General features: G+C 59.9%; 1 protein-coding gene across 3 annotated transcripts in view; it reads left to right on the plus strand.

Annotated features, from left to right (window-relative positions):
- The window catches only part of LAMA5 (laminin subunit alpha 5), a 53,325-nt gene that overhangs the window by 14,204 nt on the left and 15,343 nt on the right, over positions 1-23,778 (plus strand). Inside the window, exons 3-35 of one of the 3 annotated variants that reach the window (XM_082600326.1) lie at positions 556-673; positions 1,478-1,596; positions 1,680-1,850; positions 1,961-2,058; positions 6,277-6,392; positions 6,811-6,929; positions 7,097-7,187; positions 7,408-7,542; positions 7,734-7,796; positions 13,971-14,111; positions 14,193-14,330; positions 14,421-14,555; positions 14,639-14,773; positions 14,867-15,004; positions 15,540-15,592; positions 15,818-15,923; positions 16,067-16,119; positions 16,210-16,315; positions 16,714-16,813; positions 16,975-17,131; positions 17,284-17,398; positions 17,593-17,735; positions 17,813-17,919; positions 18,012-18,165; positions 18,722-18,882; positions 18,984-19,092; positions 20,915-21,012; positions 21,100-21,301; positions 21,415-21,541; positions 22,123-22,262; positions 22,807-22,922; positions 23,006-23,217; positions 23,529-23,733. In XM_082600326.1, the coding sequence (XP_082456452.1) occupies positions 556-673; positions 1,478-1,596; positions 1,680-1,850; positions 1,961-2,058; positions 6,277-6,392; positions 6,811-6,929; positions 7,097-7,187; positions 7,408-7,542; positions 7,734-7,796; positions 13,971-14,111; positions 14,193-14,330; positions 14,421-14,555; positions 14,639-14,773; positions 14,867-15,004; positions 15,540-15,592; positions 15,818-15,923; positions 16,067-16,119; positions 16,210-16,315; positions 16,714-16,813; positions 16,975-17,131; positions 17,284-17,398; positions 17,593-17,735; positions 17,813-17,919; positions 18,012-18,165; positions 18,722-18,882; positions 18,984-19,092; positions 20,915-21,012; positions 21,100-21,301; positions 21,415-21,541; positions 22,123-22,262; positions 22,807-22,922; positions 23,006-23,217; positions 23,529-23,733 (4,181 nt within the window). Of the gene's footprint in view, positions 1-555; positions 674-1,477; positions 1,597-1,679; positions 1,851-1,960; positions 2,059-6,276; positions 6,393-6,810; positions 6,930-7,096; positions 7,188-7,407; positions 7,543-7,733; positions 7,797-13,970; positions 14,112-14,192; positions 14,331-14,420; positions 14,556-14,638; positions 14,774-14,866; positions 15,005-15,539; positions 15,593-15,817; positions 15,924-16,066; positions 16,120-16,209; positions 16,316-16,713; positions 16,814-16,974; positions 17,132-17,283; positions 17,423-17,592; positions 17,736-17,812; positions 17,920-18,011; positions 18,166-18,721; positions 18,883-18,983; positions 19,093-20,914; positions 21,013-21,099; positions 21,302-21,414; positions 21,542-22,122; positions 22,263-22,806; positions 22,923-23,005; positions 23,218-23,528; positions 23,734-23,778 lie in introns of all 3 variants that reach the window. The other 2 variants (XM_082600325.1, XM_082600327.1) reach the window with 2 other exon arrangements.

The following is a 23,778-nucleotide window of genomic DNA, read 5'->3' on the forward strand; positions in this document are numbered from 1 at the left end:
TGGCTGCCCCTGCAGGCCGGTCAGCGGGTGAAACGGGCGGTCCTCAGTTGGCTCTGAAGATGATGGGGGCGGTGACCAGGGTGAGGCCATGATGGGGGCCCCCATCCCAGGACAGGGGTTTACCGGCCTGCTGTGCGAGGAGGCCAGGCTCCTGGGAGCTTGGGACACTGTCTGGCCATCTTCCCAGGCCGGCCACCAGAGCTCTGGGGACAGTGGGATGAGCTCCTGCCTTGGCCTTGCCCAGCCCCACTTCCTGGGCCCAGGAGACAGGCTGCCTGCACGTGCCCCATCTGACTCCAGTCCCTATCAGGCCTGTGTGCAGACTCACAGCAGGGCTCTCCAAGCTCCTGGGGTGGGGCTGGGGAGGCAGGTGGGGCTGGGCCCTAAGGCACCCCCAGGCCCAAGAGGGGAGCCCTCTGGAAATGCTGGGTTCCACCGGTCACCTCTGTGTCCTGGTGCAGGCCTCAGTGGCCAGGGGCTGGCCCTCCAGGTATGGGGGCGCCCAGGTGGCATGGAAGGGATCTCAGGGGCGTCTATACACTCACCACCCTGCAGGTTTTCCACGTGGCCTACGTGCTCATCAAGTTTGCCAACTCCCCTCGGCCAGACCTCTGGGTGCTGGAACGGTCCACGGACTTCGGCCACACCTACCAGCCATGGCAGTATTTCGCCTGTGAGTCTCCCGGGGCCAGGGGTGTCCCCGGGGTGGGCCGCACGCTCTCTCAGGGTCTCCGGACAGCAGGCCTGCCCTCACGCCTGGCTCCTGCGTGGGTCAGGGCTGTCGGGTGCGTCTCCCCGAAGGCTGGTGGGGGTTCAGTGGCTTGTGTCCCTGAAACAGGCATGGCTGGGTCCAGGGGCCCTCGGTACCAGGAGTCTCTCATGCCATCTCCAGGTTCGCTCTGGACTGGCCTTATGCTCCGGCAGCTCCTGAGGTGACAGAGGCGGCCAGCTTAGCTGCCCGGTCAGGAGAGCACGGGAGCCCTGCACCCCTGCTCACTGGCCGGTTGTTCCATGTGCCACCCTGACCAATCATGTCGATGGGGATGCTTCGATTGGGCGGGCCTGGGATATGTGTCCCCCCAAACTCCAAGGCCCGAGAGTGAGTGCGGGGCGGTCAGTCCTATGAAGGACAGTCAGGAATGGTCCCCCTAGGATGGGGATGGCAAGGGCCACCCAGGGGACACACTTGTTCTCTGCAGAGAGAGGGACAGGTAAGGCCATGTGGGCTTGGGGCAGGGGCAGGCTGAGCCCTGGCCTTGCCCTCCTGAGGAGCTCCCCTGTCCTCCCAAGTGTCACAGTCTTCAACGAAGCCTCGCGGGTGGGCGGCCTTCCCGCCTCGCGGTTCATGCTGCCTCCGGGTTGAGGCCATGAGGCTCCAGGGAGGTCCGGGCACGCAGGGCAGCAGGGCGCTGCCATCGGGCCTCCTCCGAGGGCCTCCCTGGAGCGCCGCGCCCTCACCCTCCGGCGGTTCCCGCAGCCTCCAAGAGAGACTGCCTGGAGCGGTTCGGGCCGCAGACCGTGGAGCGCATCTCGGGGGACGACGACGTCATCTGCAGCACCGAGTATTCGCGGATCGTGCCCCTGGAGAATGGCGAGGTGGGCGGCGCGGCGCGGCAAGGGGGTGTGGCCGGGCGGTCCCTGCCGGAGCCACGCCCACGCCTGACCCCGCCCCTCCGCAGATCGTGGTGTCCCTGGTGAACGGACGCCCAGGGGCCATGAACTTCTCCTACTCGCCGCTGCTGCGTGAGTTCACCAAAGCCACCAACATCCGCCTGCGCTTCCTGCGCACCAACACGCTGCTGGGCCACCTCATGGGCAAGGCGCTGCGGGACCCCACGGTCACCCGCAGGGTGAGCAGGCAGGCGGGGCTTTGGGGGCTGGTGTGGGCGGGGCCCCGTGGGCTCGGGGTTGAGATCTGGGGGCAGGTGTGGGCGGGCGCTGACTGCCCCGGCGGGCGCAGTACTATTACAGCATCAAGGACATCAGCATCGGCGGCCGCTGCGTCTGCCACGGGCACGCGGATGTGTGTGACGCTAAAGACCCCACAGACCCCTTCAGGTGAGACCTGTAGCTCCCTGCCCCGCCTGAAGGAGAGGAGGCCTGGTTCCATTGCCCACCATGTCCCCCGCCCTTGTGACCCGCGCTGGCCCCTCACTGCTCGGCCTCAGTTTCCCCGTGTGCACTGTGAGGTGGAACGGCAGTGCCTGGAGCCTGGCTTGGGCCTGTTTGCCGAGCTGCCGGCAGAGGTGGAGTCTTGCCTGGACCTGCAAGCCAGCTGCCCCTCCCCCAGCTGCCCCCAGCAGAAGCCCCGGGCCCTGTGGAGGGGAGTCAGTGAGAGAGGTAATCCGCCTGAGGCTGCACGTTTCTGTTCTCTGGGATAGGGGAGGCCCCCCCCGCCTTCCTTGAGAACACAAACGATAACACTCCCTGCTGCCCCCAGCCGTGATCACACCCCGTCACAGGCAGGGGCCAAGGCTCGGGACGGGGAGTAGCCCAGAGACCCCCATCTTAGGGGGTCAGCTCAGGGCTGACAGCTGGGACAGCGGAGGGCTCTGAGCCCCACCCAGAGTCAGCCAATAAGGCAGGGCCCAGGAATCTGCATCTTTGACAAGCTGCCACTAGATGCTACGTGCCTAAGTGGCTCCAGCCGCCCTAAATGCAGCGGTGAGCACGCAGCTCAGTTACCAGCTGGGCCTGGCGCTGAGCCAGCTCTCCTCCTGGCTGGCAGCCTCGCGGCGGCGCGGTTCGTTCATTTGCTCCTCCCTCCCTCCTTCCTTCCTCCCTCCTTCCTTCCTCCTTCCTCCCTCCCCCCTCCCTTCCTCCCCCCTCCCTTCCTCCCTCCTTCCTCCCTCCCTCTTTCCTTCCTTCCTCCTCTCCTTCCTTGCTCCCATGCGTCAGCAGCTGTGTGTGGCGCTCACACATGCTGCCCCAGGAGCACCTGTTCTGGGCAGGCCTGTGCCCAACGCAGAGGTCCCAGTGGGGCTGAGTGCGCTGGGGGTCTTAAAGCAGGTCCAGGGCTGGACAGGAGGTGCTGGGAGAGGAAGCAGAGCCTGTGATGGGGAGCCCGTGACCAGGCTCCCCAGCCCCTGACCCCGCCCCCGAGGGGCACCTCCAGCAGGGAGCGGGCGAGCTTCTCCTGCGGCTTCCCTCGCCTCAAGATCATGCAGCTCCCCCTTCTGCTGGGGTTATATTGCTGTGTCCACACCCCAATTGATAGGGGAGGCGAATGAAGCCCAGACAGGGCAGGAGCTCACCCCCACTCTCACCGTCAGAGCTGCACCAAGAGGTGAGCCCCAGACCTCTTCAGGCATGGCTGATGGGTCTGACGATGGAAGAGGTGTGATCGCACTCCCTAGAGGACTCAGGCAGGCCCTCAGGACCTGCCTGGCCTCGCCAGTCTCCGCGCAGGCCCCAGGCATGGGTTCCTGCCCACAGTTTCAAGCACTGAGCTCGGGCGCAGCTAATTGCTCTGGGAAATTAAGTGCCGAGTGGGAACTCGTGTTGGTTGGGAAGGGCACCTGCTGGGTGGCCAAACTGGCCTCAGAGGAGAGGTGGGCCTGCCCTTGCCTGTTAGGAAGACGTCGGCATCCACCCTGACTCGCCTGCACCTGGGCGTGGACGGAGCTCAGCTCACCCTGCAGGTGGGGCTTGGGCGGGGCGTCTCCCCCAGAACCACAAAGGCTGGCACCCCTCACACACGGTGTCCTGCAGTATCAGCCTGCCCTGCCGTCTCTGCCTTTTCCATGAGGGCTCTGCCCCGCCCACCAGCCTGTCACCGTCCCTCTGCTTCCACTCCCCACCCCAGAAGCTCTCTCCCACCTCCGCCGCCACGGCCACCGTTCTGAGTGCTGACTACCTGCCCAGTCTGTACTGAGCCCCCCATTCATTCTCCCCCATCCCTTGGTTTGGAAGTTACATGTTTTGTTTCTATTGGTGTTTTAGTTGAGTCAGGCTAACAAGATGCCAAAGGCTGGGCGACTTACAAACAACAGAGATTTACTTCTTGCAGTTCTGGAGGCTGCTGAGGGCCCCTTTTCCTAGTTCATAGATGGCTGTCTTCTGGCTGTGTCCTCACAGTGGGGAAGGGCTGAGGGAGCTCTCAGGGATCTTCTTAAAAGGATGCTAGTCCCATTGCCGAGGGCCCTACCCTCATGACCTAATCACCTCCCAAAGGCCCCGCCTCCAAACACCATCGCTTTTGGGGTTGGATTTCACCTGTGAATTTTGGGTGGACACGAACATTCAGTCTGTGGCAATGGGTGATCACGCTACATTTCTTTTCTAGTTCTGTTGATTGCAGTGGTAGCCCTCCGTCTTCAACAGGCATACTTGACCTTGCCAAATGCAGATTTAACTCGTTGTCTCCCTGGTGACCCAGGGCCCCAGAACACTAACCCCAGGCACGGTATCTGCACCCAGCAATGGGTGCCAGTTCCTGTTCTCTGTCCTTCCTTGGCTCCCAGTGCATCCCTGGGGACTCAGTTTCCTTTTCCTTTAGTACTTCCTATGAGAGTCTGTTAGTCATTGAATGGCTGTCATGCCCTCACTCTTGGGTGATCCTTTAGCTGGCTGTAAAATTCCTGGTCGATGGCTGGCCGGGTCTCTCGACACTTGGGAAATGTCCTTTCAGTCTCTTGGCGTCTTTCGGTGGTTGGGAGGGTCTGCTGTCCTCCGCACTGCACCACTGTCCCTCTGTGGGGTTTATGCCTCTTCTGGGTGTTTCTGCGATCTTACCTCAGTGCTCGGCGGGTTTACTCTGCATTGTTGAGTAGTGGACATATTTCCTGTTGCTCAAGGGTCGTGCTTTCTGAATTTAAAACTATGTGTCTTTGTTACTTCAGGACCATTTTTGGCCATTGGCCCTCTAGGACTCTCAGCTCTTCCCTCGCTCCCTCCTTTCTCTTTCTGGAATTCCTGTTATACAGGTGGGAACGTGGGTGGTTTCCTTCGGTCTCGGGACTTCTTGTATTCCCACCTCTGCCTCCTGAGCTGCTCTCTGGATGGCTTCTTCAGTTCATTGAATCTCTCTTCAGCTGTGTCTGATCCACTGTGTAGCCCATCCTTTGAGTCTTTAATTTCAATCATTTTATTTTTCATTTATAGAAGTTCTGATTGGTTTTTTGGTCACATCTGCCTCTTTTTCATAGCATTGTGGTTTTTATTATGTCTTAGATTCTTTTGGTTATAATCTTTAAACACTCTCTTTTTATGGTTTCTACTCAGTTGCTCCATTAAGTGAAGCTCCTGGGGTGCAGCCCTGCTGTTGGTTGCGTCAGCTGACCCTCTTGGGTTGTTTCTCTGCAGGTTCTTCAGCGGGGCTTCATCCGTGTGATGGCTATGTGCCCTGGATTGGGAAGAATCCCTCCAGTGTGGTTTTTCAAGGGCTTTGGACAGACACCCCACTTTTTGTGTTCATTTCTTAGTTTAGGGGTGCCCTGACTATGTAGATTCTTGAAACACCAAACACCGGCCACAGGTTCTCGGTTACAGATCCTCGGCGCTTCCTGTGCTGTCCTCTCTGCGGCAGGTTATTCCTGCTTCCTTCCTGACCACCGGGGAGCAGTGGGGCTGAGTCCCAGGGCCCTGCAGCTCCTCGTGGGGGAGGGGCTCGAGCATGATTTGGAGCTCTGGGTCTCTTCTTCTTGGACTGGCTCCTGGGGGCTGCTCAGGACCTGCCCAGCACCACAGCTGTGGTGCTGACCCAGGACCGAGGGGCAGACGGCCCGGGGATGGGGCTGTGATTCCTGCTCCCCGCCTTGGCTGAGCTGTGGAGGTGTGTGCCGGAGATGGCATTCTGTGCAGTAGGTGGCTGCAACCTCGGTCCTCGGCTGTGGCCAGCTGTCCGCCTGCCCACTGAGCCAACGGGAGCTGCTCTCCAGGACAGCAGGCAGGATTCCAGCTCTCTGACTGGTGTCCACCCCCGGCTGGAAGAGGAAGCCTTTCTTGGCCACTTGCTTCTGGGGAGGTGCCCTGGATACACGGGGGCATCTGGCTGAGTCCAGGGCTGCCTGCTGAGCGAGACCTGGGTCTCAGAGCTGGCCCAGGAAAGCCGTAGACTTGGCCTCGGGTCCTGGCCATGGTGGAGAGGGCATAGCTAAATCCTGAAGGGCCCAGGACTCCAGGCTGACCTGCAGACAGGGGCCACCCGCGCTGACCACTCAACACCCTGCCCCAGCTCCCACCCTCCGTGAAGGCCCTGCACAGCCACGCCTTTCTCGTGTCCCTGTGGGTCCATGGCAGATCTGAGTGCTTTCTGTGCCCGCATGCCCCCCACAGGCTGCAGTGTGCCTGCCAGCACAACACGTGTGGGAGCTCCTGTGACCACTGCTGCCCCGGCTTCAACCAGCAGGCATGGAAGCCGGCAACCACGGACAGCGCCAATGAGTGCCAGTGTGAGTGCCCCTGCATTTGCTCACATGCCAGCGCGGTGCTCACACGTGCGCTCACACGTGCACACGGTGCACACGTTCACACAGGCTCTTGCATGCACGTGCTGACGCCCACACGGTATACTCACATGCACACACATACGTTCACACATGTACACTCTTGATACTCAAGTATACACACATGTGCTTGTGCACACTTGTGTGTACGTGTGCACATGTGCTAACAATACGTACACGGCTCACGCACATTCACACGCTTAAACACGCCCACAAGCGTGCTGTTGGCACACGGGCCGCATGGCACGTTCTGTCCCCTGAGCCAGGCCACTTCTGGGGTCACCGTGGCTTGCGGGATGTGCCCAGGGGTCCCAGTTGGGCGGGGTCACGGAGGCCTGCTGACAGCTGAGCCCCCGCTCTCCAGCCTGCAACTGCCATGGCCACGCCCACGACTGCTACTACGACCCCGAGGTGGACCGGAGCAACGCCAGCCAGAACCAGGACCGCGTCTACCGGGGCGGAGGCGTGTGCATCGATTGCCAGGTGGGCTGGGGCTGCTGCCAGGCTGGCGGTGGGGATGGGGGCTCCGGAGACCCAGGTCTCGCGGGTGGGCGGGGTCCGTGTGAGGTCAGGCGTGGGGCTGAGGATGTAGGTGGGGCTCTCGTGGGGGCGGGACTGCCCCTGGACTCAGCGGCCCTGCCCTGCCACAGCATCACACGACTGGCATCAACTGTGAGCAGTGCCTGCCCGGCTTCTACCGCTCCCCAGACCACCCACTCGACTCACCCCACGCCTGCCGCCGTGAGTGGGGGCGGCCCGGGTTGGGTGGCCTGGGCGGGGGCATTCCAAGGGGTGTCCAGGAGCAGGGTCTGCCCAGGTCGGGGCGTCCTGGGGGCCTTCGCGGCTCTCTGGGAGGCCACGGCTCTCGTCCCACCTCCCAGGCTGGGGAGGCAGACGCTGCCCCTTCGCAGGGCCCGCAAGCCCTGGACTTGGGTTCCCCTGACTTCCCGCCCCCGCCCAGGCTGTGACTGCGAGTCGGACTTCACGGACGGGACGTGCGAGGACCTGACGGGCCGCTGCTACTGTCGGCCGAACTTCACGGGGGCGCGATGCGATGCGTGTGCCGAAGGCTTCATTGGCTTCCCGCGCTGCCACCGTGAGGGCGCGGCCTGGGGGCGGGGGCAGGTCCTGAGCCCCTGAGCATCCCCGCCTGCTGGGCTTGGATCCGGGGTGGGGGACCCCAGTGGGGGGACTCTTTCGTCCTGCCCGTACCTCCGGTGATGCCGAGAGACACGGGTGGCCGGGCACTGAGCCAGCCTGGCTGACACTTGCTGTCTCCTTCCTCAGCGGTGCCCTCCTTCTCTCACAATGACACGGGGGAACAGGTGCTGCCGGCTGGACAGATTGTGAGTAAGTGTCCCCTGAGGTCTCCATCGTGCTCTGGGCCCCACTGGAGCTGTGGGGCAGGAGGGGCCACACCCAGGCCCACAGAGAGCGGGTATTTCCGTTTTGTTCACCATGTCTTGGCTTTTAATTTCATGCAAATATTACATATTTATGCTAGAAGACCTTCAAAAACATAGGTGAGCAGAAAGCTAAAGAAGAGAGTTATGCAGAATCGCATCTCCTGCAAACAACCCCTCCTCCCTCTGCGTGCGTGCTGTTTTTATAAACATCCACGTGCGCTGTGTACGCTGTTGTGTAATTGCGTCTTCCGCCCACACCATCGTGTAAACACTTCATTTCGTGTTCCACGTTGTGCAGACAGATGTAGCTCTTGCTCAACCTGCCCTCAATTCTTGGAAATTTAGGTTCTTTCCAGATTTTTAAAAAATAACACTACAGTAAACCTCTTTGCAGCTAAAGCTTTCCATGAATTCTTAACTACTTCTGTAGCACACTTTCCTAGAAGAAGGCTCTGGGTCACCACACATGCATGTTTAGGGACATTCTTGGCTGCAGGTTGCCCAACCGCTCTCCTGACATGAAATCGTCTACCGGGTGCAGTGGCAACAGCTGCGCCACGTGTGGGGCATTGCTGTCACTACACGGCAACATTCATGATCGCAGAAATCTTCTCATTGGTCCACTTTCCCACTTTTCGGTTTTTCTAGAATTGGGATGCGCCTTTCAGTTGGCGGCATATTGATGTCTAATTGGTTGGCATTTTCCTGTCACAGCAGTACAAAATAGTGGTGTGGCCTATAATTGGTTCTGTCTTAGATCAGATGCCATTTGGTATCTCCTTGGTTTTAGCTGTGTTTCTTTGCCTTGTTTGCAAGGTAGAATCTTCCTTTTTTTTTTAACGTGTAAGTATTTACTTACGAATATATTTTGTTTACTCATTTGTATATATATATATTTTTCAGCCGCACCACGCGGCCTGTAGAGAACTTCCCCGACCAGGGACCAAACCCGCGCCCCCTGCAGTGGAAGCACAGAGTCCTAACCACTGGACCGCCAGGGAGGTCCAAGGTTGAATCTTCTCTTGCGTTTCTTGACTCCTGTTGCTTTCACTTGTGAATTTCCCATCCGAGGTTGTGGCTCAGTTTTCTTTTCACTTGTTTGCTGCTGTGAGCTTTCTGTATGAACTATATCATCTGTCCCTCACGCGTCATGTGCTTTTCTCCCGGGGGGTAATTTGCTCTTCCGGGTATTTTTTTCACGTGAATCTGTTGACCTGGTTCCTCCTGGTGTCTGACTCGGTCATATATCAGTGGAGGTCCCTGAACCCAACTATTCGCATACCTCTTGGTTCTTTGGCGGTTTTCTTTTTGACGTTTATGTGTGTAGTTTTTCATCATGGGGTAAACCAAGGGTCAGCAGATTTTTTCTGAAAAGGGCCGGACAGTACATGTTTTAGACTTAGAGGGCCGTGTTTTCCCAGTTGCAAAGCTTCAGCTCTGCTGTTGTATGTTGCAGCTTGGAAGTGGCCGTGGACCATGTGCAAGTGAATGGGCATGGCTGTGTTCCAATAAAACTTTATAAACCAGGCATAGGCACCTTGGACTGAAGTTTGCCAATCCCTGGTATAAACTGTTGAAAATTCCTCCTTTCTCCACTGGCCCTTGGTGAGCCCTCGGTAATTGTGCTGGTGCGGCATTTCACTTTTAATCTGTGAACCGTAGGATGAATTCTGCTAATATCCTTCCTACTGTGGACCCAGCATTGTACGTAAACGTTTTGTGTCTATATTCATGAGTGTGGCTGGGTGAAAGCCTTCTTGGTTTTTTGGTACCATCTTGTTTTGGTTTTGTAATTCATCTTGTAGAATACTTGAAAAACAACCCATACTTTGTTATGCTCCAGAGCAGTTTAAAAATCACAGGAATTATCAGGCTTCCCTGGTGGCACAGTGGTTAAGAGTGAGCCTGCCATGCAGGGGACACGGGTTCGATCCCTGGTCTGGGAAGATCCCACATGCCGTGGAGCAACTAAGCCCGTGCACCACAGCTACTGAGCCCGTTCGCCTAGAGCCCGTGCTCTGCAACAAGGGAAGCCACCACAATGAGAAGCCCATGCACCACAACAAAGAGTAGCCTCCACTCGCCACAACTAGAGAAAGCCCACGTGCAGCAACGAAGATGCAATGCAGCCAAAAATAAACAAATAAATAAACAATAAATTTATTTTTTTTAAATCACAGGAATTATCCATTTCTTAAAAGCTTGTTAGAAGTTACTTAAAAAACCATCTGGTCCTGATACCTGTTTTCCCATGGAGAGCTTAGGTGATGGTTTTCTTTTCTTTTATTATGTGTGTTTATTTTCTATCTCATTGTAAGTCATTTTTTAAATTTTTATTTATTTATTTATTTATTTTTGGCTGTGTTGGGTCTTTGTCTCTGTGCGAGGGCTTTCTCTAGTTGCGGCAAGTGGGGGCCACTCTTCATCGCGGTGCACAGGCCTTTCACTGTCACGGCCTCTCTTGTTGCGGGGCACAGGCTCCAGACGCGCAGGCTCAGCAGCCATGGCGCACGGGCCTAGTTGCTCCGCGGCATGTGAGATCTTCCCACACCAGGGCTCGAACCCGTGTCCCCTGCATTGGCAGGCAGATTCTCAACCACTGCGCCACCAGGGAAGCCCAGTCAGTTTTGATTATTTATATTTTCTTAGCAAATTGTTCGTCATTTAGATGTTAAAACGTATTGGCATAAAGTTATGCATGACATTCTGTACATGATTTTTAAATTTCCTTTCATTCCTTTTGTCTATTTTTCTTTTCTTTTTTTCTTTTCTTTCCTACCTTTATTACACCTAACAGAAGTTTGTTGAGTTTATTGGTGTTCTCAAAGTGCAGCTTATTGATCTGCTGGAGTTTTTCTCTGTTTAGTTTGGAAGAGAGATTTTACTTCCTAATACGGAAAAAAAAAATTTTTTTTAAGTTTTTTTTTTTTTTTTTTTGCGGTACGCGGGCCTCTCACTGTGGTGGCCTCTTCCGTTGTGGAGCACAGGCTCCAGACGCACAGGCTCAGCGGCCATGGCTCACGGGCCCAGCCCCTCTGCGGCATGTGGGATCCTCCCAGACCGGGGCACGAACCCGTGTCCCCTGCATCGGCAGGCAGACTCTCAACCACTGCGCCACCAGGGAAGCCCTAAGATTTTTTTTAAATTATTTTTTGGCTGCATTAGGTCTTTGTTGCTGTGCACGGGCTTTCTCTAGTTGCGGTGAGCGGGGGCTCCTCTGCATCGTGGTGTGCGGGCTTCTCATTGTGGTGGCTTCTCTTGTTGCAGAGCACGGGCTCTAGGTAAGCGGGCTTAGAAGCTGTGGCTCGCGGGCTCGAGGCACAGCCTCAGTAGTTGTGGCGCACGGGCTTAGTCGCTCCACAGCATGTGGGATCTTCCTGGACCAGGGCTTCAACCTGTGTCCCCTGCATTGGCAGGCGGATTCTTAACCGCTGTGCCATCAGGGAAGTCCTAATATAGAAAATTCTGAACTAAAACCATCTTTTTTCTTTTTTTCATTGCAGTATAACTGGCCTACATTATTATATTAGTTTCAGGTATATAACACCACGATTTGGTATTTTTATATGTTGTGAAATGATCACCACAGAAAGTCTAGTCAATGTCTGTCACTACACGTGATTACCAGTTTTTTCTCATGATGAGTACTTTGAAGATCTAATTTCTTAGCAACTTTCAATTATGCAGCAGATTATTCTTAACTATTGCCACCATGCTGTACATTACATCGCCGTGACTTGTTTAGTTTATACCTGGAAGTTTGCACCTTTTGACACCCTTCACCCATTTCACCCAACCCCCAATCCCCACCTCTGGCAACTACCAATCTGTTTTCTGTATCCATGAACTCGATTGTGTGTGTGTGGTTTTTTTGGGGGAGGGGGTGCAGGGGTTAAGATTCTACATATAAGTGAGATCATACAGTATTTGTGTTTCTGTACATTTGTTTGATTTATTATTTTTATAGTTTCTTGAATTAATTATTATTTTTAGTCTCTTAATTATCCACAAAAGATTTAAAGCTTTTTCTCTCAATCAGGGATGATTTTATTCTGCAGGAAAATGTCTGGAGACTTCTTTGGTTGTTATAACTGGGGGTGGGGGGTGCCACTGTCACCTAGTGGGTGAGGGCCAGGGATCGTGCTAAATATCCTACAGTGCACAGGACAGCCCCCATCCGCACAATAAAGAGTTATCCAGGTCAGAATGTTACTGGTGCCAAGGTTGAGAAACTCTGGGTTAAAGCTATAAATTTGCTTCAGAGTGTAGCTTTGGCTAGCTGTCCCATAGGATTGATAATGCTGGGTTCTCACAGCTGTTCCTTTCTAAACAGTGTATTACTTCAGTTTTCATTTTCCTTTTGATCCAATTTGTTCAGAACAGCGTTTGTCACTTCAGGTGGTTAGGTTTCTATTCCATCCTTATTTTGATGGTTCAGTCCTAGTTTTACTGCGTCATGGTCAGATTTTATTTATTTATTTTTAATTATTATTTTTTTAAATTTTATGTATTTATTTTTGGCTGCCTTGGGTCTTCATTGCTGTGCATGGGCTTTCTCTAGTTGTGGCGTATGGGCTTCTCTTCGTTGTGGTGTGTGGGCTTCTCTCTCACTGAAGTGGCTTCTCGTTGCGGAGCACAGGCTCTAGGCACACGGGTTTCAGTGGTTGCAGCACGCAGGCTCAGTAGTTTCAGCACTCGGGCTCTAGAGCGCAGGCTCAGTAGTTGTGGCGCATGGGCTTAGTTGCTCTACGGCATGTGGGATCTTCCCAGACCAGGGATCGAACCCATGTCCCCTGCACTGGCAGGTGGTTTCTTAACCACTGCACCACCAGGCAAATCCAAGCCCACTCTGCTGTTAATTTTTGTCACATTCTGGGAACAGTGTACTCAGTTTTTCTCTCTATGACAATGGTTTTGCCAAATTCTCCTCCCAGTTACAATAGTTTTAGTTTTCAGCACCCCTGGACCATATGTATCCTGCTTTTCGAGCTTTGCGTATGCTACATCTCTTGAGGCAAGTCCTTGTTCTCAACACACAACATCCCTCTTTGTCTCCATGAATGCTTGTGCCTTGGGCTCACCACGCTCCATGCCCCCCTTCTCTGTGTCTGTGCCACCCAGTCTCCCTTCTGGAAGCTCTTTGTTTCCTCCAAATCCTTGGTTCAAGGTGCATTCTTTCAGAAGGACATGACTGGATGCTCCTTCAAGAGTCCAACCGATGCCTTTGGGTTTATCTTGTGAGACGAGATGTGGCCCAGCAGAGGGACTGTGGCTGCTGTCAATTTGGGTCACACCTGCCCCAGTTGTATCATTTCTCTCATTCTGCTTAAATTTTTCCCTTCCCGACTTTTGCTGGATTGACCAACAAAATGTGTTTTGGTTGGTTTGCGTTTTCTTCTCCAAGGGTTTGCAAGTTCTGTTTCTGTCTTCTGGTCTGGCCCGAGGTTACCCTTATGCTTTGACAAATACTGAACCATTATTCCATGTCAGTAACAAAAATTAAATAGTATTACCCCCTTTCTGTGCATCAGTTAAGACATTTAGCACACTTTTTCTTTCTATTCCTAATCCCCAGAATTATTTATGAAGAGTAGAATTTTCTTTTCACCTTGTTATGATTTTGTTTTTGCATTTTCTCTGGTTGTGTCAATGCCTGCAGTTGACTTGGTTTCTGCATTATACACAATTGTTATGTGTAGCGGTCCTGATTTCACCTCATGCCACTGTTTTCCCAAAACATCAGCTTTCCCTTGTTGGGATTTTTTTTTTTTTTGCGGTACGCGGGCCTCTCACTGCTGTGGCCTCTCCCGTTGCGGAGCACAGGCTCCGGACGCGCAGGCTCAGCGGCCATGGCTCACGGGCCCAGCCGCTCCGCGGCGTGTGGGATCCTCCCGGACCGGGGCACGAACCCACGTCCCCTGCATCGGCAGGCGGACTCTCAACCGCTGCGCCACCAGGGAAGCCCCCTTGTTGGGATTTTTAAAGTCTTTTTCGTTTTGCATGAGTGCGGTGTCAAGTGTAAGGAAAGGAGTTTTGTGGGGAAGGGAGGTTTTTTATTGGGGGGATGGGCAGCTGGGGTCCATGGGACCCCTGAGACTCCTGCCCCCACCCCCCGCAGACTGTGACTGCAGCGCCGCCGGGACCCAGGGCAACGCCTGCCGGAAGGACCCACGGGTGGGGCGCTGCGTATGCAAACCCAGCTTCCAGGGCACGCACTGTGAGCTCTGTGCCCCGGGCTTCTACGGCCCAGGCTGCCAGCGTGAGTCCAGCTCCGTCCCCATCTCTGTCCCCTCGTGGATCCCAAGAGCCCAGCCCCTCTGTGACCACCTCCTCCCTGCAGCCTGCCAGTGCTCCAGTCCTGGCGTGGTGGACGGAACCTGTGACCGCGACTCGGGCCAGTGCACGTGCCGGGCAGGATTCGAGGGGGCGGCGTGCGACCGCTGTGCCCCTGGCTACTTCCACTTCCCCCTCTGCCAACGTGAGCGCAGTGCCCCCGGTGGCGGGTGGGAGGGCGGCCGGGGTCTCGGCCTGCCTGGCTCAGGGCCCCGTGCGCCTCTCGGCCCCGCAGTGTGTGGCTGCAGCCCCACAGGGACCCTGCCCGAGGGCTGCGATGACGCTGGCCGCTGCCCGTGCCGACCCGAGTTTGACGGCCCCCACTGTGACCGCTGCCGCCCGGGCCACCACAGCTACCCCGAGTGCCACGGTGAGCAGAGGGCCTCAGGGGCCCCGGGTGGGGTGGGAGGGCCACCCGCAGGCCCCCAGGGCCTGACCCCGAGTCCTCTGCAGCCTGCGCCTGCGATCCCCGGGGTGCCCTGGACCAGCTGTGTGGGGCGGGTGGGGTGTGCCACTGCCACCCCAGCTACGCGGGTGCCACCTGCCAGGAGTGCAGCCCAGGCTTCCACGGCTTCCCCGACTGTGCCCGTGAGTGCCCTGGCGGGAGGGGGGTGGGGGAGGGCGGGGGAGGGCGTGTGCCCACCGCGTGCTCACACCCCACTCTCCTCCCCCCTCCCCCAGCCTGCCACTGCTCCCCCGAAGGCTCCCTGCACACAGCCTGCGACCCCCACAGCGGGCAATGCAGCTGCCGACCCCGAGTGACGGGGCTGCGCTGTGACATGTGTGTGCCCGGTGCCTACAACTTCCCCTATTGCGAAGGTGAGGCTGGTGCCGTGTGTGTGTGTGTGTTGGGTGCTGTGCATGTCATGTGTTGCATGTTCCCGTGACCGTCCCTGTGCTCTGTGTGCGCTCGCGTGTGTTCGTATGGTCCAGGTGCTGCGATCACACGAGTGTCCGTGTGTTGTGCATGTGCATTCACGTGCTGTGAATGTCTGTGCGTATCTCCACATGGTTCTTGGATGTGCCTGTTTGCTTGCATGTGGTCATGTGCTGTGTCTTCATGCTTGTTCACGTGCTTTGTGCGTGTGCTCACATGACTGTTCACACGTGTTTGCCTGTTGTGTGTGCTCATTGTGTGTTCATAATCACATGCTGCGTGGTGGGGGGGGCACATGCCCTCACGGCTTTGGGGACCAGGGCCTGTAGGCACACGTGGTTTCTTGCCTGTTCACTTGTGTGGGAGGCGTGTGTGTTGGCTCCCATGGAGCCTCGGGTCCTGGCCAGGCCTGGGGAAGCCCTTGGCCGTCGGGGTCAGTGACCGAGTAATGATGTTGGCCTGGGCATCTCTCCACAGCTGGCTCCTGCCACCCTGCTGGCCTGGCCCCAGCCGATCATAATCTTCCTGAGGTGAGCCCAGGGCAGCCCTCTGGGGCCGAGGCCATCAGTTCCAGAGGGACCATCCCTTCCTCAGCTGCTCAGTTGCCATGGCAACCTCAGAGCCCGTTTGTTCCCTGGCCGCCCCTCTGTCCTCACTGCAGGGTCCTGCCAGAGACGGGACAGGGCTCCAGGGCTGAGGGTCTGCGGGTAGGAGGGCAGGGGCCCACTCTGACCCTCAGTCTCATCCTCTCCCAGGTGCACATCCCCTGTAGGTGCCGGGCTCACGTGGAGGGGCCGAGCTGCGATCGCTGTAAACCCGGGTTCTGGGGGCTGAGTCCTAGCAACCCTGAAGGCTGCACCCGTGAGTCTGCCCGGAGTGGGTGTCGGGGTGCTGGGGGAGACCCCTGGGGAGGGGGAGGGCTGGCTCCACAGAGCCGGGGCGGGGGTGGAATCCAGGGCCTCCTGCCCCGTGCTGCTCTCAGGCCCACTCTGCCCCTCCCCCAGGCTGCAGCTGTGACCCCAGGGGCACACTGGGTGGAGCTGCTGAGTGCCAGCCGGTGAGTCTGAGGGCCCAGATACTGGGGGCTGTGGGAGCTGCGCGTAGGGACCCTCCCCTGCCTGGTCTCACCTTCTCCCTCGGCCCCCAGGGCAACGGCCAGTGCTTCTGCAAGCCCCATGTGTGCGGCCACACCTGCGCGGCCTGCAAGGACGGCTTCTTCGGGCTGGACCAGGCCAACTACTTCGGCTGCCGTGGTAAGCGGCCGCTTACGCGGCCCTCGGACCACATCCTGGGGGATGCTGAGGCCCAAAGAGGGACAGGGGGCAGGGACCCATCCAGGGCCTGGGCATGGCATGGCACTTGCCAAGCTGCTTCTAGATGCCCGGCCAGACCCATGCCGGGCGTGGGAGTGAGGAGGCAGGTTTCACCCCTCGGCGCTCCCCGCCTCCATCCCTTTCCCCTGGCGGCAGGCGTCACTGACCGATCCCAGGGCCCTTGCCCCTGGACTCAGAGCCTCTGTTGTCCAGGGACCCAGGCAGCCCCTGGGGGAGGTGAGGCGGCTTCTCAGCCGAGCCGCTCTTGGCGGAGGGTGGGTGGAGCACCGAGGCCGGGCGGGGGCTGGGCCGCGTTGACTTGCTCCCTCCCGCCACAGGCTGCCAGTGCGACGTTGGCGGAGCTCTGGGACAGGGCTGTGAGCCGAGGACAGGCGCCTGCCTGTGCCGCCCCAGCACCCAGGGCCCCACCTGCAGCAAGTGGGTGCCCCCGCCCCGGCTGGGCGGGCGGGCGGGCAGGGGGCTGGGGCGGCAGCTTGTCCCCCGGGCTTCCTCCTGGGGGCCCTGGTGAGTGGGCAGGGCCAGTGCCCGCCCTGCCCAGACCGGATGCCAGCTGCCCTGACCGGCCCTGCCGTGGCCAGGCCGGCGCAGGACCACTACCTTCCTGACCTGCACCAGCTGCGCCTGGAGCTAGAGGAGGCGACCACGCCCGAGGGCCACGCCGTGCGCTTCGGCTTCAACCCTCTCGAGTTCGAGAGCTTCAGCTGGAGGGGCTACGCGCAGATGGCACCCATCCAGGTGGGTGCGGTGCTGCTCCATTCTGGGGCCTGGCTGAGTGCCCGCTGTGGCTGGCCGAGTGGGCGGGCAGGCCCCTGAGGTCACAGGGCCGGGCTGGGAATGGCCAGGGAGGAGCAGCCCCGACGTTCCACACCCACCCCTACCCACCGCAGCCCAGGATCGTGGCAAGGCTGAGCGTGGCCTCCCCTGACCTCTTCCGACTGGTCTTCCGATACGTCAACCGCGGGCCCGCGAGCGTGAGCGGGCGGGTCTCCGTGCACGACCAGGGCAAGTTTGCCACCTGCGCCAACTGTGAGTGCGGGGGGCTACCCCCCGGGCCCTGCCCCACTCACGCCTCGCCCTAGCCAGCCCCGCCTTGTCCCCGCACGTGGGTGGGAGGCCAGGCCCTTCCCGCTGGCCCGGGGGAGGTGCGGCCTGGGTGGCCCTGCCGTGTCCAGGAGGCTTGCCGTCCCCACCCCCAGGCACAGAGCAGAGCCAGCCCGTGGCCTTCCCGCCCAGCACGGAGCCTGCCTTCGTCACCGTGCCCCAGAGGGGCTTCGGGGAGCCCTTCGTGCTGAACCCCGGCACCTGGGCCCTGCTCGTGGAGGCCGAGGGGGTGCTCCTGGTGAGGCGGGGCTGAGCGGGCTGGGGCAGGGTGCGGGGCGGGGGCCACGGCACCTAACCTCCCCCCCCGCCCCCCAGGACTACGTGGCTCTGCTGCCCAGCGCCTACTACGAGGCGGCCCTCCTGCAGTTGCGGGTGACCGAGCCCTGCACGTTCCAGCCCGACGCGCAGCGCACCGGGGACCAGTGAGGGCCGGCCGGTGGGGGAGGGGGCGGGCCTGACCCTTGCTGTGCTCAGGCCACCTGCCCCGTGCTCACCAGACTGTGCACCCCCCCAGCTGCCTGCTCTACACCCACCTGCCCCTGGACGGCTTCCCCTCTGCCGCTGGGCCTGAGGCCCTGTGCCGCCACGGCAACAGCTTACCCCGGCCCTGCCCCACGGAGCAGCTCAGCCCCGCCCACCCGCTGCTGGTCGCCTGTCAGGGCGCAGATGTGCGTGTCCCCGGGACCCCACGGGGGTGGGCTGGGTCAAGACCTGGGGGGACGTGCCCATGGCCTGGCGGGGAGGGGGTGTCCACTTTGCAGTGACAGGACCCAGGCGCAGGGCAAGAGTGTTGGCGGGCAGAGCATGGGGGGCTCAGCTGGGGGCCCAAGGCCCGCCCGCCGGCTCGGGCGGCACCTGCTGCCTTCTGGGGCTCTGGCCTTGGGAGTCGGTGCCTCGGGGCCTCCTCCGTACACGGGGTACGGACGGCCCAGCCCTCCAGCTTATTGTGAGGAGGTGGCAGGTCGCTGGTTCACTTCAGGCACCGGACACTCTACAGTGATGAAGCCGGCGGGCCACGGGTGGGCAGGGTGGGCTCAGAGCAAGCGGAGGTTGGAAGCCGAGTGGCCGCAGGAGTGCCCCAGGCAGCAGGGATGGCGGGCACACAGGCCCTGAGATGGGGGACGAGGCTGTGCGGGGAGGGGATGGGAAGGGCCGTGTTCAGGAGTGTCCTGTTCTCCAGGTGGGGGGCTGGGGCGGGGGCCTCACAGTGCCCTGTCCCCCCAGGTGGACGTCCAGCTTCAGGTGGCGGTGACGCAGCCAGGCCCCTATGCCCTGGTGGTGGAGTACGCCAATGAGGACGCCCGCCAGGAGGTGGACGTGGCTGTGCACACACCCCAGCGGCCCCCCCAGCAGGGGGCGCTCACCCTCCACCCCTGCCCATACAGGTGTCTAGGGAGTGGGGAGAGGATTCAAGCCCGGGGGGCCAGTGGAGGGCTCCGGGCTCCAGGGCTGCCCTACCCACTGACCACCCCTACCTGTCCCCCAGCACCCTGTGCCGGGGCACCGCCCTGGATGCCCAGCACCATCTGGCGGTCTTCCACCTGGACACGGAGGCCAGCGTCCGGCTCACGGCCGAGCAGGCACGATTCTTCCTGGTAAGGCCCTGACCCCCTCACCTACACAGGCCGCAGGACCCCACTGTGGGGTTAGGTCTTTCCGAAGATTTTCAGCACACGCAAAAGTAGGAGAATGTGATGAGCCTGGGTACCCATCACCAGTGCCATCTTCAGCTCACATCGGGTGGAGGTTCTTCCAGAACCCTCCTCCTGCAGGGTTTTTTCCCTGTGGGTATGAGATGTAAATTTATAAACAGCGCTCATGGTCACATAAGGGGACCATGATGCGCTGGAGTCAGAGCAGGAAGAACAGTCTGAACGAGAGGCTGCTCGTTGGTGTAATTTACAAAAACACCTTGTGGACCTGAGTCAGGAAGGGTCCGTACAGGGTGGGTTCTGAAGCTTGGGATTCACTATTGTTGTGGTAACTTGCTGCTTTTTTTTTTTTTTTATTAATCTGTTTATTTATTTTTGGCTGTATTGGGTCTTTGTTGCTGCACGTGGGCTTTCTCTAGTTGTGGCGAGCAGGGGCTACTTCTCGTTGCGGTGCACAGGCTTCTCATTGCGGTGGCTTCTCGTTGTGGAGCACGGGCTCGAGGCACGCGGGCTTCAGTAGTTGTGGCTCGCGGGCTCAGTAGTTGTGGCACGCGGGCTTCAGTAGTTGTGGCACGTGGGCTCAGTAGTTGTGGTGCACGGGTTTAGTTGCTCTGCGGCATGCGGGATCTTCCCAGACCAGGGATGAAACCCATGACCCCTGTGTTGGCAGGCAGATTGTTAACCACTGCGCCACCAGGGAAGCCCGTAACTTGCTTCTGTGTCAGCTTCACAGAGTTGAAAATTAAATCCCAAGGCTAAACATTCCGGGCAATATTAATCGTTAGTTCGATGCCCAGAACCAAGCATACGCGTTTATTCAGTAAGTGACAAAATGGATGACGTTGTTCTCATCTGAGTATTCCCTAGTCTCACTGTTACGTTTCCCTAGGCCTTTAAAGGTTTTATCAGAGTATCATACGCACATATTTTTATGAAAGCGTCAAATTTTGAAAACAGACTTGTAACAACAAAGCGTAATCGCACGCCCCACCTGCGCGTCTTCTCAGTCTACTTCCCGGAGTCGGTCCGTTTCTTCCACGTTGCTAAGTAACGCATATGCTACATCGCTTCCTCCTCGCTTTTCGACGTCGGAATCCTGTGGTTCTGTCCCCATGCACACTTGGGATACTTTAGACTCTCCATGAGCTGTACCCACAGCCCAGTACCCAGGCCAGGAAGCAACATGGCCCCACCCCCGACGCCGCTCAGTCCCCCCGCACCCCTGCTGGGGTAACCGCCTCCAGATACTGACAGCACCGCCTAGTTTGCCTGTTCCGGAACTTTCTATAATTGGAGTCACACAGGTATTCCTTTGCGCTGCCTCTTTGGCTGACGCCATGGCAGGGAGGGATGGAGCTGTCGCTATGGTCACGTGGTATTCTGTCTTTGCTGTCGGGTTTTTCTAGACCCCCTGAGGTGTCACGTTTTGCCGTATCTGTCACACACGTTTCTTCGCTGTGATAGACAGTATAGGACGGAGATGCCTGCTCAAGAACCCCCGCTCGCTGAGCGCCTGCCTGTGCCGGGTCCCCGGCCCTATGACCACAGACGGCGGTGGAGTGCAGTGGGAGGAAGAACGGCCTCCCGGGGAGCTGGGAGGTGCTCCAGGCCCAGAATCCACAGCCGAGGGCTGGGGTCTGTGCAGCCGGAGGAGAGGCAGGCGGAGTGGGGGCCGGGGGCTCGGTGCAGAGAGCAGGACCGGCCTGGGTGCGGGTGTGGATGGGCTGCCCCTGCTGCCACACCCACACCTGTCCCCCGCCTGCAGCACAGTGTCACCCTGGTGCCCGCGGAGACCTTCAGCTCAGAGTTCGTGGAGCCCCGCGTCCGCTGCATCAGCAGTCACGGCGCCTTCAGCCCCAGCAGGTAGTGGGGACGGGGGCGGGAGCCCAGGGCAGCTGCAGGGCGGTGGCCGGGACTCGGGGACTCACCCCTGTGTTCCCCACCCCCCAGTGCCACCTGCCTGCCCTCCCGCTTCCCGAAGCCGCCGCAGCCTGTGGTGCTCAGGGACTGCCAGGTGCTGCCGCTGCCGCCCGGCCTCCCACTGACCCACTCTCGGGAGCTCACGCCGGGCGCGCCCCCGCCCGGGCCCCAGCCCCGGCCCCCAACCGCTGCGGACCCCGATGTGGAGCCTACCCTGCTGCGCCACCCCCAGGTGCGCGCCGGGGCTGGGGCCAGGAGGGGCCGGGAAGGGGCTGGGGTGGGACTTGCAGCCCCTGGTACCCCTGCATCTCTGCCCACTCACCGGAGCCGCTCCCCCCCACACAGGGCACCGTGGTCTTCACCACCCACGTGCCCACCCTGGGCCGCTACGCCTTCCTGCTGCACGGCTACCAGCCGGCCCACCCCGCCTTCGCCGTGGAGGTCCTCATCAACGGGGGTCGTGTCTGGCAGGGTAAGCGGAGGGGCGGACCCTGGGGCGAGGAGGCTCTCGGGGTCTCGTCCACACAGCCCATCGCGTGATGCCACACGTGACGTGGATGGGGCGCGTGCTGGGTCCACAGCTCACAGGGGCCGTGGCTTGGGGCCCGCTGCCTGGCTGTGACAGGGCCATGTGCCCCATCCTGCCGTCAGCTCTCACACGAGGTACCCCAGGGCCCCCTGTGTGTGGCAGGCCTTGCCCCTCACATCTGTGCCGTGACTCAGAGGTCACCCTGTCCTGCGCTCGGGTGATCGAGGGCTCGCTGTGGGACCCGGGTCCGTGCACGTCTGTTTCACTCTGCTCTGACGAGCCCGGGGGCCTCGTGTGTGACCATGGCCGATTCACGCAGCATGAGTGGGCCCAGCCACGTGGTTCTCCAGGCGGGTCACACACGCGTGTCTTGTTCAGGGACGCATGGTCCTCGGTGGTGGGTGCTGCTGTTGGGATCCTCTTCTCTCTGGTGACTCCAGGAATGTCCCAAGCCCGGGGTGAGGCCGTGGGGCGGGGTGCTGTATGTGTGCTGGGGGCACTGACCTGCCTTTCCTCACCTCCAGGCCATGCCAACGCCAGCTTCTGCCCGCACGCCTACGGCTGCCGCACCCTGGTGGTGTGTGAGGGCCGGGCCGTCCTGGACGTGACCGACAGTGAGCTCACTGTGACCGTGCGTGTGCCCGAGGGCCGCTGGCTCTGGCTGGTGAGTCCTCGGGCTGGTAGCCACCCTCCGCCTGTCGTACCACTGTCGGTCGCTCTGCTAGAGTGTGTCCCCTGCTTGCCGCGGCCCAACCCTGAGCCAGGTGCCAGGGGCAGCAGCCTCTGGGGACCTCCAGGCCCATCACGAGAAGCTCCTGAGGGGGGTCCAAGAGCCAGGATATTGCCCAGCAGCTCCCTGGGGCCCTGCTGGTCAGAGTGGCCTTCCTGGAGAGGGAGGCGTCCGGCAAAAAGGGGTGGACGGGGCGCCAGGAGCCTGGGCCCTTCCTCACACTCCCCAAGCTTCCGTTTGGCCACAGAGGCTGGCCTCCCCTCTGAGTGGCCCCCAGGAGGGACCCAGCACCTGGCAGCCTGGCTGGGGCCCCGAGCCAGGGTGTGATGTCGCCACCGCTGTCATAGCTGCCCGGCCAGACCCTGGCCTGTGGCAGAGAAGCCCTGGCATTGGCCCCTGCCGGTGGGCTCCGGCACCCACCCCCGACCTGGACCCTTTGCTGGGCCCGCGGGGAGGTGACCAGGCCTCGATGCTCTAGGAGTATGTGCTGGTGGTCCCCGAAGATGCCTACAGCCCCAGCTACTTCCGGGAGGAGCCCCTGGACAAATCCTACGACTTCATCAGCCAGTGCGCCACCCACGGTTACCACGTCAGGTGGGCCGGGCTCGGGGCCGGGGGCAGCAGGGTGGGGGCCAGGCTGGGCTGTAGCTGGCCTCACCCCCCCGCCCTCACCCCAGCCCCTCCAGCTCGTCCTCCTTCTGCCGCGATGCCGCTGCCTCCCTCTCTCTCTTCTATAACAACGGGGCTCGGCCGTGCAGCTGCCATGAGGTGGGCGCCGCGGGCCCCACGTGTGAGCCCTTCGGGGGCCAGTGTCCCTGCCGCGCCCACATCATAGGCCGTGACTGCTCCCGCTGTGCCACTGGCTACTGGGGCTTCCCCAGCTGCAGGCGTAAGTACCCCAGTCCGCGGGAGCGCCTCCAGGAAACAGTGGTCAGGAGCATGTCTGGAGCCTGGTGGACCAGCCCTGCCGCGTCCTGTGTGTGAGGGCCCAGGCCACACAGGGCTGTCCAGCAGGTCCCGGGGACTAGAGAGCAGTTCTGCCCAGCTGGCGCCACGTCAGAGGAGCTGCCTGGGGCTTGGGGCCCGGAGCTGGGTGGAACCAGGCTGGGGGTAGGGTGGCCTCGCCGCCCCCCCACCCATGCAGTGTCCCCAGGTCTGCCGTCGGGTCCCCTGACCGGGGCCTGTGCACGCGCCCCACAGCCTGTGACTGCAGCGGCCGCCTCTGTGACGAGCTCACGGGCCAGTGCATCTGCCCGCCGCGCACCGTCCCGCCCGACTGCATCGTCTGCCAGCCCCAGACCTTTGGCTGCCACCCCCTGGTCGGCTGTGAGGAGTGTAACTGCTCGGGGCCTGGCGTCCAGGAGCTCATGGACCCCACCTGTGATGTGGACAGCGGCCAGTGCAAGTGAGCACCAGGGTGCGGGTCCCCGTGGCCTCGGGGCAGTCCCGG

Source organism: Mesoplodon mirus (genome assembly GCF_964341445.2).
Source record: "Mesoplodon mirus genome assembly, chromosome: 15".
NCBI lineage: Eukaryota > Metazoa > Chordata > Mammalia > Artiodactyla > Ziphiidae > Mesoplodon > Mesoplodon mirus.